Below are 12,669 nucleotides of genomic sequence, written 5' to 3' on the forward strand. Positions count from 1 at the left end.
ATTACAGAACCGGCATTGCTATCAAAATTCGGTTAATCGTGCAGCCCTAATATATACATATCTATGGTCTACACTGGATGCGGCACAACACGACTCAACAAATCCCCGACAGAAAATGGCTGCTGCGTTCTATTCATGACGTATTGACACAAATTTCAAATGATTTTCAACGGTCGCTTTGTCGCGTCCAGTGTACTAGACAGACTTTAGCTGTTGCGGCGCAGACACGGTGTTACTCACCTATCGAGAAGAAACAAAGCAACCTCGGCGTCCGATCGCAGGCCTTCTGCTCCTTGAGTTCTCTCCAGCGCTGGAAAGCTGATCCGATATTTACACGGGTCCTACTTCTTGCCTTATTGCCTTCTTTTGTTCCGCAGATGTTTTCCTCTTTTGTTTTTTATCCGCCATCTCTATCTTTCTGTCGCTCGGCTCGGCTAATGTCCGTCCTGTGCACTGAACACTCTCTCCTCCACATCATGAGTAGACACGCCCCTTACTGCTGATTGGCTACAAGTTTGTTTTGCTAGTCGGCCCGAATCAGTTTTCTAAAGCGTCTTTGAAAAATAAGTACAGTTTCTCTTTTTCCCTGATTTCTGTTTTTTTCCCCCCCCCCAGCTCCTCTACCCCTAGAATGCACACGTACAAGAGGACGTCCAGCCCTCGATCACCAACGAATACAGGAGAGCTTTTCACACCAGCACATGAAGAAAATGTGCGCTTCATCCATGACAGTAAGACATAAAACACACCTTTTTTTTTTAGCTGAGCACCGTTTTCACTTTGGAAAAGTGTGACTTCCAGGCCTAAGAACATCACTGAAATTTACAGTTGTGCTCCGCTTTTAAATATTTCATTGGCTAGAAATGATTCTTTATGGATACAATCTTTACAATCCTTACATTTTTAAAAATCCTTAATCATGTACAACCAAATTATATAAATTTGTTAGTTAAAAAGTGTAGGAGCCTTGTAACTAAGACTCAGGATTTCGAGACATTAATGTTGTCGTAAGGCTTTTGTGTTTTCTTTCCAGCTTGGCTTTGTGTTTTGAGAGACATTAAATCCCCACAAAATAGTGAACGTAATGATCGCGGACCACAGGAGTATGTGGAGAAAAACCCAAATCCCAACCTACATTGTAAGTTTAATTGTCTGTAACAGTTTTCATCCGGACAAAGTCCATGCCGTGTTTTTAAATCCGTTTGCTTCGTTTTTTTGTCCCTTCTTTCTTGCAGCTTTTATACCAGTGGACCTGAGTGACCTTAAGAAGCGGAACACACACGACTCCAAGAAGTCTTAGACCGTGCCCTCTCTTTCTGATCCAGCCGGGGTTTTTTTGTCCTTCCTTTTACATTTGGGACCTTTCTACTCTATCAGTCTCCTGTTGGCCAACACATAAGCTTCTCTCTTCTCTGCCTCATGGACCTGTGATCTGCACATCTATTTATGCGTTACATTTTCAAGAGCCGTTTGAGTGGCCATTCCCTGTTTTTCATGTTCATCCGGGCTCTTTTTTTTCCTTTCTTTCTTTTTTTGCAGATGGGAAAATAACAAAGACCTGTTTCAGTATTTTTTTCTTACTTCTTGGGTTTAGATTTTTCTTCATTTTTTGATGTGGAGATGACAAATGGGGAAGGTAAAGCACAGTGATGCTTAAACTGTTGGACAGACTCTACACAAACTTTCCCAAAATGGGACGCAGTCCTGGAATTTACTCCTTTTTCGAAACGCGTTCATCACCCGCCGGGGAGCGACTGACTGTTCAGTTAGTTTCATAGATTGATTGATTGATAGAAGAATTTAGCGAGTTTTGTCTGGTAGGACAGGTAAGTTTGGCTCGGCAGATATTTTTAGTAATCGTACCTCCATTTTTAACTATGAATTGATACCGTCAAGAACTTTACGTAGACTTCCAAATCTTTCGTTCCCAGCCTTTAAAATAAAATTAAAATAAAGATTACTTTTATGTTATCTCAGACTCTCTGCATTGCATTTATCATGTTTATGAGGTCGCCTGTATGGTTTTTTTTTGTATGTGTACAAAATGTGTTAAAATTTAACAACAGGAATGTTTAGCAGATAAATGCATTTAAAGTTAAAACCCTTCCTTCTTTTCTGGAAATGGTTCGGAATTTTGGAGGGTGCTGTGAAAGTGAGGAAAAACTGAACATTCCGTTTTAGAGAAGAGTTCAGGTAAGCGATCATATCATGATCCCATTCTCACTGCTCTGTAGGCTTTTTGAGATGATATGATTTATATAAACACAAATCCTTCTCAAAAGCCCTGATGAAACACATCACAAGCTTCTAATGTATGTTCATGTTTTTCAGAAATGCTGCGTATTAGTGGTGGGTACGTATTTATTTATAAGTCGGTGATATTTTTATATATAAAATGAAATTAGTTGGCTTTTTGGATGTTTCAGACATGAATGATCATGATGAGGGCAAATCAAAATAATTCAGAATACTGCAAAATGTATAAAATTCATGCCTTTTGCATTTGTCCTCGGTCTAAATGTAAAGGATGTTTTCAAGTACTATTCAAAGAACACCGATATCTGTTACATTGTTTTATATGTACATTTTTTGCCAATAAACTTTGTTGAAAGCATAGTTCACACATAGAAATGGTACATATACAAGCCTTAAGCAAATACATTGAAGATTAAAGTAAGACTAAAAGAGAATAGGGTACGCCTATAACTTGGTTACGTGTATTCTTTGCAAATAGTCTTGATTCATTTGTATTATTATAATATAAAGCTAATGGTTATTTTCTTTTATAAAAAATAATGACATTAAATTTTAATATTTGTAAGAAAATTTACAACGTTCAGTATCTCACTGTTATGAAATAAACGCTGCGTTCTCGAGTCTCGACTTGAGGAATTTAAACCGGAAGCGTTCGTCTCACCGACGTGCGTCACGAGCGTTCCCGCTATAAATATGGCGCCGGCGGTTGCTCGTCGTTTCCGCTTTTGTTTGTGAGCGAGCGGTAGCGCTTCATATGAGCTGGGTTTGTTTTTAGTTAACGGCAGTGTTTAGCGTTAACAGATGGCAGACAAGATGGATATGTCCTTAGACGATATCATCAAGCAAAACAGGCAGCGCGGGGGAGGCGGGCGCGGCGGGAGAGGAGGCCGCGGAGTCACAGGCGGCGGCCGCGGTGCTGGCGCCGGCGGGCGGCTCGGAAATACAGGCGGAGGCTTTGGAGGCCGCGGCGGGGGATCGGGCCCCATGAGGAACCGCCAGAACCTGAGCCGCGGAAGAAGCAGACCTACGCCGTACAGCAGGGTAGGAGAAAGCGGAGAAAATCACGGGCGCATCCACATGCCTGGGTGAAGCCCGTTTTTATCTTTCTAGGCTGCCAGCAAACATGGCGGCTAGCTCGCCGTACGGGCCCCTGGAGCTTCTCTGGGAATGTATTTCGGAGAAGCTGGTTAGATATATTTTGTGCATAATGTGTTCTCTCCCTAAGCCCATTGTCTTGCCATCCGTGTGAGCGGCTTGTGTATCTGCTATCCTACGGTCGTCGACGCCATTTTGGAGACGGCTGGTCCCTTTCATTCAGCCTAGCCTTTCTTTGTTTTCGACAACATCCAGCGCACATCCTTGTGATTTTAAAGCGTCCACCTTTTTTGTGCGAGGAAAAAAAGCCCAACTTTAAGAAGGCCTTCGTTCCTCGCTGGAGCTCGGCTTTTGTTTGGGAGGGGTTTCATGGTCTCGAATATCCTTTGAAGGCAGAAATATAGTTACATAGTGTTGGAGCCGTACAGGATAAATGGACTTTGACCATCTTTTGTCCAGCGATTATGGATACCCCCCCCCCTCGCTAATTGTTAGCTTGAGCTTAGTGAGGGCTGTATTTATATAAGCACGTGAAAATGGCGTGGGCTCAAAATGGACGCTCCAAAGCAGCTTCAGACGCCAAGCATGGACACTTCTGAAAGCCTCGTTTTAACCTCCTGTTTTGGACTTTGCTGTGCTGCTCCTCTCCGGAGACCAGAGGAACATCTGTATCCACCTAACGGAGGCCTGTTGGGATTCATTTGGAGTGAACGGCAAGAGACTCTTGGGTTGCTGGTAGCTCGTTCGCTTGCTACCGAGGGGGAGGGCAGCTAAGGGAATGGTGGTGTTTACAACAATAGGCTACCCTCAGTTAACTTGTTAACCTACTCTTGTAACCGGTTATTTTGACCTTATACGTATCATGCCTGGTTAATCTTTTGAATGAACCCTCTGGCTTTCTTAACTTTAATTCTTGGCAGTCAAAACCGATAGGATACATTTAAGGGTGACCCTTTGTAAAAAAAAAAAAAAGTGTACCATTTTGTATCAATGTTTATTTTTGTGTTTTGAGTATTTTTAATGGTACTACACGATATGCGTTCCTAAATTATGCGCCATTTATATATAACAAAACTGGAGAATTTGTATAAGTGTTGAAGTTAAAATTAGTGCGGAGGTATTTGAAATCTATTTAAAATATATAGGGTTGTGTATTCCATAGTTGCTTTGTGTTTTAGACTAGTTAATATGGGCTGGTTTTGTAGGGTTTACCCCTCAAATTCTTTGTTAACCATTAATTTCCTTTACTGGTAATTTTATTTTTATTTATTTTAACCAAGAAGATCACACTGTGATTAAGTCCATTTGTGACCCTGGAGCACGAAAGCAGTCTTAAGTCGCTGGGGTATATTTGTAGCAATAGCCAACAATACATTGTCCTTTTTATGTACTCAAATCTTTCAAAGTCATCAAGTTTCGTACCATTCTGATGAAGTAAAAATTCAAAATGTAAACTTTCAACCACCAGAGGGGTTAAACTTGCCTCCACTGAGATCTAGTGAATTGCGCCCAGTAAAGTTAGAGCGTAATTTGAACCAGCTACCAGCTGTGTCCTGCATTGGTTTACTTGTTTGTAGTGATGGGGTGGGCAGGGATTGCTGGAAATCACAGTGAGCGCACTGGGTGCCCTTGGCCTTGTTGAAGCGGAGCCCCCTGCTTGCCCCAACACCCAGCCGAGTGGACTGTCAGTGACAGACTGGGGACCCGAAGTCAGCAGGTGCGTTCTCTCTCATCTGTTGCAGCCCAAGCAGCTCCCAGACAAGTGGCAGCATGACCTGTTTGACAACGGCTACAGTGCGAACGCTGGAGGTGGTGGAGGCGGTGGTGGTGGAGCAGGCGTGGAAACCGGAGGAAAGCTCCTCGTGTCCAACCTTGACTTCGGCGTGTCCGATGCAGACATTCAGGTAGGTGTTACTTTAATTTGTGCAGTGAAGACTCTTTAAAGAGATACTCCACCCCAAAATGAATGTTGTCATTAATCACTTACCCCCACGTCGTTCCAAACCCGTAAAAGATTCATTCATCTTAAGAACACAATTTAAGATATTTGGGATGAAAACCAGGAGACTTGTGACTGTCCCATTGACTGCCAAGTAAATTTCACTCTCAAGGTCCAGAAAAGTATGAAAAGCATCGTCAGAATAGTCCATCTGCCATCAGTGATTCAACCGTAAAGTTATGAAGCAACGAGAATACTTTTTGTACGCGAAGAAAACAAAAATAACAACTTTATTCAACAATTCGTCTCCTCTGTGTCTCTCCGCATCACCGTAGCGCCATTTTGGAGAATATGTGCTAAATGCAAGCAGCGTATGCTGTTCTGTGTCAGCCGCGACACACGGATGCGCTGTTTTCATTCAAATCAAAGCGTAAATACACGTAGAAAACATATCCTTGTCTCGCGGCTGACACAGAACAGCGTACGCAGTTTGCGTTCAGTGGATATTCTGCAAAATGGTGATGCGGAGAGACACAGAGGAGACGAATTGTTGAATAAAGTTGTTATTTTTGTTTTCTTCGCGTACAAAAAGTATTCTCGTCGCTTTATAACGTTACGGTTGAACCACTGATGGCAGATGGACTATTCTGACGATGTCTTTCATACTTTTCTGGACCTTGACAGTGTAAGTTACTTGGCAGTCAATGGGACAGTCACAAGCCTCCCGGTTTTCATCCAAATTATCTTAAATTGTGTTCCGAAGACGAACGAAGCTTTTACGGCTTTGGAACGACATGGGGGTAAGTGATTAATGACAACATTTTCATTTTGGGGTGGAGTAACTCTTTAAGTATTTGATGGATTCTGGAGCTAAGGTATGGTTTGTGCTGCAGGAACTCTTCGCCGAATTTGGCAGTTTGAAGAAAGCAGCAGTACATTACGACCGGTCAGGACGCAGCCTCGGCACTGCGGATGTGCACTTTGAGAGGAAAGCAGACGCCATGAAAGCCATGAAGCAGTACAACGGTGTTCCCCTTGATGGTATGCGTGCGTCCTTAAGAAGCTCTCAAATTATAAAAGCCTCCAACAGGCCTGAAAGTCATTGGGAAGCCTGTTGAAGTGGTCTAGCAGCAGTTTTCAGTCATGTAAATGCTCTCTTTCAGGTCGCCCAATGAACATTCAGCTCGTTACATCACAGATTGACGCACAGAGGCGGACTCCGATGCAGGGGTGAGGATGAATGGTTTGTTTAGTTTCTTGGCTTGTGTTTTCTAATGTTTGGTGTGACTGAAGTTTTTGTTCTCCTTTCTGACAGTCTAAATCGTGGTGGTGGCGGCATGAACAGAAACAGAATTGGGGGCTTTGGTGTGCTGAAAGGTCGCGGGGGACGTGGCGGTGGAGGGGCCAGAGGTCGGGGACGAGGCAGTCGAGGAGGAGGAGGAGGCGGCGGCAGCAAACAGCAGCTCTCTGCCGAAGAACTGGACGCCCAGCTAGACGCCTATAATGCCAGGGTGTGTTAACTAATTCAAAGATGCTTTTAAAATGTGCTTTGTTTAAAAATAAAAAAGCTGGTAGTAATCTCCATTTTCCTTTTGTTTTTCAAACAGATGGATACCAGCTAAATACCAACATGTCAAGCTGCATTCCCTGCTGTTCCAACATCGTTGTAATAGCTTTGAACATGTCGGCTGTTTTACACTTGCGTCTTCAGAAGTGATTTAAATGTGTACCGATCTTTTTCTCCTTTTAAAGTGCTCGTGTTTTTTTTACCTACTTTGTTTTTATTTTCATTTTCCTTTTTGAGGATTTAAGGGATGGGCGAATTTAACCATCCTTGTGTAGGTCATTGAAATAAAAACCTGCAGTATTTAGTAACCACATGATGTGTCTGCTTACTCATTGTATATACATTGCCTTTTTTTTATTTTTTATTATTACACATGCAGGCCCATCTATCTCTCTAAAAAAGATAGGAAGTAATGTTCTTTTTGTAACCGAACTTATTTTCTACAGTGAATATTTGTTTAGATATTGCAGTTAAAAATGTGGTGTTTAACCAGAGTAAGGTGGTGGGGGTGCTTGACGTGTATCAAACACTAGAAAGGGGTGCATGCTGCAAAAAGTTTGGGAACCAGTGCACTAGAGAACTGCTAACTGGAGCCAGTCTTAAGTTAATGTAGTATTTGAGTGTATAAATCTCCTAGCAATAAGCACACTACTCTTGTCAGCCACTAGGTGTCTGCAACTTTGTGCTTTGCTTTTATTTAAATAATGAAGTGGCTGCAATGCTTCTGTAAGAGTCTAGATGGGTGTTTTTTTTTTTCTTGCAATACACCTTTAAAAAGCTGTTACTTACGCTTTTGGTGTGAAAGGGCCTTTACAGTTGCCCAAAAACATTTTCAGGATAAAAAAAAGCGCAGGTGTCAAAAAGTAATGCAAAAGCAGCGTGATTCGTTAATTTTCCACAAAAAGTAACTTAAGTAATGCAATTGGTTAAATTTGTTTTATTGTAGTAACGCTTTATTGTAATGCATTACTTTTAAAAGTAACTTTTCCCAACAGTGGTTATAATTAGTAAGTGGAGTAATTTTTAACTTTACGCCCCCTCTCCCGAAGCCACGCCCTTTATGAAACGTCAGCAAATCCAAAAGCTCAAAATGATTCACGCTCGTTTCTGATTGGCCAGAAGAGGGCGGGCTGCTGTCCTGAAACCTTTTCTCGTTTGCTGTTACAGAACTTTAAAGTCAGCATGAAACGGAAGTTGCGATTGCCTTTTCTTCTCTACTGTGACGTATATCCGAGTGAAACGGCATCTGAAATGAGAGGGTGGGACTTTATTTTGATTGGATCGTTGGAAGCTGGGGCGTTGCTAACAAAATGGAGGCGGATCTGAATGCCAGTTTGCAGTTAGTGCTGGGGGATTTCTCTCCACTGGATTCACAGCCGACACCCAAGCATGAATAAATGTTTTATTTATTAAGGATGAAGACGACGATCAACGGCACAAAACATGCCTAGCGCGCGCCAGAGAGAGAGACTGCCAGAATGACTGAGCGCGTCCTCCATCAGGTTAAGTCATATTCATGAAAAAAAATTAGTTTGCGATGTCCTAAGAGTAATGTTGTCGTACTTTCCTAATATCTTTTCAATGTTTAGGGGTAAGGTACTCCCTCGTGACTGGTGTCAGTGCTATAAAGTAAAGCATCGGCTTCAGCTTGTTTACCCCTCACGTCACTAGCTCCGCCCTTGCGCCATAGCTCGTGACCGGAAGTGAAGAGGAGTCGTTTTGAGGGGGCGGGGAGGTTAACGATTTTGATTAAAGATTACAAGGGCACATGAATAAAAAAAATTAAATAATGAAGTGCACGGATAAATTATTTATAATAAACACTACAGTATTCCATTAAAAAATAATTTTATTTTATGGTGACTTTAAATAATAGCGTTTTATTAGGCAGATGTCTGTCAGGACAAACTAGTGATGGCGAAGTGAAGCGTTCTGAACCAATGAAGCTTTCTTTTCTCTAAGCTTTTCAACACTGTTTATGTTGTAAAAATAATTATATATATAATTGATTTTATTGTATATAAATAATGGTCATTGTCAAAGTCATTCATTTGTGTCGGTGTACTGGCGCTAAAATAAGTACAATAAATGAAACAAATGAATTCTGTCTATTTTAATTCTGCCTCGGTCCTTTTATTTCATAGGCAAAGTTCATTTGAGCTTGATATTTAATAAAAAAAAAAAAACCAATGCTAACGCATTAGTATAATGTAATGAAACGTCGCGGTTCGCGTTGAAGCAGTCACGTGGTGTATTACATAGATAGATAGAAACAGAAAATGACCTATACATTGCCATTAAAGTAAAATCACTGAGCCTGATAAAAATGCTAATTTAGCTCCACGTCGTTCCGTTTGCGTTCGAAAACAGAACAAGCGGATGTTCTAAGTTTATTTTTGCACTTTTATGGATCGATAATAATTAATTTGACATGCAAATACAGAATATTTGTTTTCTGTTTTTATTTTTATAATTGCTTTTTGTTGGAATATATTCATGTCTCGCTTCCCTGTTTCTGTATGTTTCTACAAGTTTTGTAATAAAAAATTAAAAAAAAAAAAAACAAGCGGATGTTCTTGCGCATGCGCAGAGAGTATTCCCGGAAGTGTGTCGCTCTCTGGCATCGCCTCCGCTCCCTCATCGTCGCGCCATTGAGAAGTCAGGGAAGCTTTCTCTAACCTATTGACTCGCAGTACCCGCAGGTCCACGGTAAGTTTTCACAGCAGAAACACCACGAAGATCTCATACAACGTTTTCGCTCGCGTTGACACTTTTGCATCTTTTGTAGCTCGGCAGGTTGACAAGACAGCAAGTTGATGCATGCATTTCCTGCCTGCATTCAGTCCTTCATAAAAGCGATTAATGAAAGTTATGGATGCATGTAATTTTATGGCTCAGACTGGAGGGTTTTGGGTGTCCAGTATCAATTTGATCACATCCTGGCCAGCCCAGGTTAGTCTTGTCTGAACATCAAAGTTTAACGATCATGTCGAAGCCTGAGGTTTTGCCTTTTTTTTTTTTTTGCCTCTTTCGGAGATTAAACTACGAGATTGTGTTTCATAAAAGAGTGCATATTTTGACAGCATATTTTCTGATCTCGTGCATGGGGAAAGTTGCAATTTAGATCCTCTCTTGAAATCATCCAAAAAAGCAAGACGTGTTCCTAAAATAACAAGCGAGCTGTAAAACGTATATCAGGTCACGTACTGAAACGGTATGTTAACTTGAGAATAAAGGGCCAAGAGGTCGGAAGCCGTTTTTGAACGCACTTGTATGCATTCGTGATTTGTGAATGTTGGGAGTCTAGCTGAAGGCGTATTTAACTTGTTTTTTTTTACTTCCTGCTAGCAATGATGTTCGATTAGCAGCATTAGCTTGCTAACATGAGGAGCAACTTCCTGGATCAAAGATGCAAGTTCATCAAGTTTTTTTTTTTGTTGCTAATTTGCTATATCTATATTTTTCTTGGGCATAAACGGCGACTAAATAAATTGCACTGGTTGTAAAATTAACAAACAACGGTAGTTGTGTCATGATGTAGTTTAATGAGGTAATCACCAATCATTATGATCTTCGTTTTTTTTCTAGCTGTGTAAATACCGGTGAATTTAATCTTGCTTTGCAAAAATCAAGGCTAATTTCTTTCCTGTGTAGTGTGAGTGGCGCGATGTATTTTCTAGTTCCTTCTCTCTGAGGCCAATTTACGATTCCTACTATGGGGAAGAATTGGCTCATGAATATTAACTACGCAATATGACGGTCGCCCTGTAAGTCTAGCTGATTGGCTGAAAGCGGAAACAGTTAGCGAATGAGCGAATTCTACTTGGCATACGTATATTAATTAGGTCACGTGATTGACCGCATCCGTAGGAGTCCAAGAAACGTCGGCAGTGCTAAATTAATATTCATGAGCTACGCCGTCGCCATAGTAACCGTGATTTCGATATCTTGAGTTTGTCAGGGCGGTGTCCCAGTGTATATACACTTTGTCCTTAAGTGTGTTGAGCAGCCATTTGCGTTACTATTTGTAAAATATTTGTCTTGTAGGTTACATCGTGAATATGTAGTTTGCTTAAAGTTTGCCGCACATTATTTAATTGAACTACAAAGGACAGAAGTTGTAAGCATTTGATAGTAATGCACATGTTGCTATAATAACTATGTATGTACTGAAATTAAAGGGAGGGTGCGGGGGCTCTGTCCTATATACTTGACCACAATTCAATATTTCAGCTCTATTATGGGAAACTGAAAGCAAAAGCAGGTTGCCAGTTGAATTTATGATGTTGCAAACGTCTGTACGTGTACTTTTGCATGGCTTATGTCCAAAATTAGTCTAATTAGCCTATCTTTTTATAAGCAGTAAGTAGGGCTGAACGATTTTGGAAAATAATCTAATTGCGATTTTTTTTTACCAATATTGCGATTGCGATTTAATATGCAATTATTTTTTTAAAGCTCTTTATGTTCTGTATTATTCAACAAAGACAAGCTATAAATCATTGTATAGTATGACCAACACACTATTAGATAGATTAAACATAAATGTTATTTTCTGTAGGCCATATATGTTACGATGAAATTAGGTGATGCATGAATGGATATGAATGACATTTTTATTCGCTGCTTAGACCGTTGGGTGTGTGTCATCAAAGTACTGCGAGAGCTATAAGAGAGCGCGGACGTCTCCTTATGCTTTCTCTCGCCATACTTTGATGTCACACACCGATCTGATCTTCAAGTCGAACACACCTCTTTACTCTCGCGTGTCACGTGACCGAGTGTAATCGCAGCCTCTGCGATTGAAAAATCGCGTTATTTTATATCGCGATATTATCGCAAATGCAATTAATCGCCCAGCCCTAGCAGTAAGCATATATACGGGAATATGTAAAGCAAAAACAAACAGGATCTCTCTTAGTGTGTTTTGTTCATGTGTGCTTTGTCTGAATTGTATATAGTTCAGCCATTTTAATGAATAATAGATTAGATTTCCTTCATGTAGTCTTTCCGGCTGATACAGCGGCAGTGAGACGGACATCAAAGAGCTGTGATGAGAAGCCACATAAAGGTCAGGTCTGATGGGCCATCACTGATATGCCCACCTCTGTAAGTGCTCCCGGGGCGCTGGTGGCTTTTATCGACCCCAGTCAAGGTAGAAGCTACAGCTAGGCAATATAAAGTTATTTTAAGTTTTTTTTAGCCATATGATGATTTTCAGTACAGAAAAGGCCTAAATCTCTTTCTGTATATGCCCCGAAGCAGCTTAAAATTGTGCTTTTATTTCTTCAATCAGAGAAGCTACCATCGCAACAACAACAAAACATTCTAGCCGAATAGATTCAATGTTTAATATTAGACCTAAAATGGTTAAAAATTACACTGTTGTTCACTAAATCAGCTTAATATTTAGTCATATCCGTTATGTACCAATATAACAATACACCGTACTAAACTGCAATATTTAATCACAAATGTTTTTGCTGAATCATTTTTTTAAAAGGGGTCATATGATGCGATTTCAAGTTTTCTTTTCTCTTTGGAAGAAGGCGTAACTTTGATTTGATTGTTGTTTTAGTTGTTGTAGTATTGCTCGCCATGTCGTGAAGACGCTGTGTTTCGTTGTGAAAGCGAAACTACTTTGTTTGGTCTTCCAAAAGAGGACACGACTAGAAATCAGTGGTTAAGTTGTATTTACAACACTGTTCCAGAACACTTCAACCCAAATATTCAGATGTGTGCAGCACATTTTATGGAGGACTGTTTCCTGATCCTGGGAGAGTAGACTACAATGCCGGCTGTTCTGACTCAA

The 12,669-nt window shown here is 40.7% G+C and overlaps 3 protein-coding genes across 6 annotated transcripts in view; all 3 read left to right on the forward strand.

Annotated features, from left to right (window-relative positions):
- LOC107654575 (protein FAM195B-like) overlaps positions 1-2,044 on the forward strand; it is a 6,356-nt gene extending 4,312 nt beyond the window's left edge. Inside the window, exons 2-4 of one of the 2 annotated variants that reach the window (XM_016441711.1) lie at positions 616-731; positions 1,034-1,138; positions 1,236-2,044. In XM_016441711.1, the coding sequence (XP_016297197.1) occupies positions 632-731; positions 1,034-1,138; positions 1,236-1,300 (270 nt within the window). In that variant the 5' untranslated portion in view covers positions 616-631 and the 3' untranslated portion in view covers positions 1,301-2,044. The remainder of the gene's footprint in view (positions 1-615; positions 732-1,033; positions 1,139-1,235) is intronic. The other variant, XM_016441710.1, reaches the window with a different exon arrangement.
- Positions 2,045-2,915: 871 nt separating this feature from the next.
- LOC107654581 (THO complex subunit 4-like) lies at positions 2,916-7,170 on the forward strand. Its single transcript, XM_016441721.1, has 6 exons — positions 2,916-3,297; positions 5,094-5,255; positions 6,184-6,331; positions 6,454-6,520; positions 6,606-6,801; positions 6,898-7,170. Exons 1-6 carry the CDS (start codon positions 3,058-3,060, stop codon positions 6,910-6,912), a joined length of 828 nt encoding a protein of 275 aa, XP_016297207.1. The 5' UTR covers positions 2,916-3,057; the 3' UTR covers positions 6,913-7,170.
- A 2,275-nt stretch (positions 7,171-9,445) lies between these two features.
- LOC107654583 (rho GDP-dissociation inhibitor 1-like) overlaps positions 9,446-12,669 on the forward strand; it is a 30,952-nt gene continuing 27,728 nt past the window's right edge. For 2 of the 3 annotated variants that reach the window (XM_016441722.1, XM_016441726.1), the window contains exon 1: positions 9,446-9,566. The gene's annotated coding sequence lies outside the window, so the exon portion shown is untranslated. Of the gene's footprint in view, positions 9,567-10,205; positions 10,269-12,669 lie in introns of all 3 variants that reach the window. The other variant, XM_016441723.1, reaches the window with a different exon arrangement.

Source organism: Sinocyclocheilus anshuiensis, unplaced genomic scaffold (assembly GCF_001515605.1).
Source record: "Sinocyclocheilus anshuiensis isolate Anshui unplaced genomic scaffold, SAMN03320099.WGS_v1.1 scaffold787, whole genome shotgun sequence".
Taxonomy (NCBI): domain Eukaryota; kingdom Metazoa; phylum Chordata; class Actinopteri; order Cypriniformes; family Cyprinidae; genus Sinocyclocheilus; species Sinocyclocheilus anshuiensis.

What these genes read in the sequence shown, in the direction of transcription:
- LOC107654581 (XM_016441721.1), top strand. Translation starts at nt 3,058, where the DNA reads ATGGCAGACAAGATGGATATGTCCTTAGACGATATCATCAAGCAAAAC. An exon ending in TGTCCGATGCAGACATTCAG is followed by an intron (nt 5,256 to 6,183) that starts GTAGGTGTTACT and finishes TTTGTGCTGCAG; the next exon opens with GAACTCTTCGCCGAATTTGG. An exon ending in CAACGGTGTTCCCCTTGATG is followed by an intron (nt 6,332 to 6,453) that starts GTATGCGTGCGT and finishes GCTCTCTTTCAG; the next exon opens with GTCGCCCAATGAACATTCAG.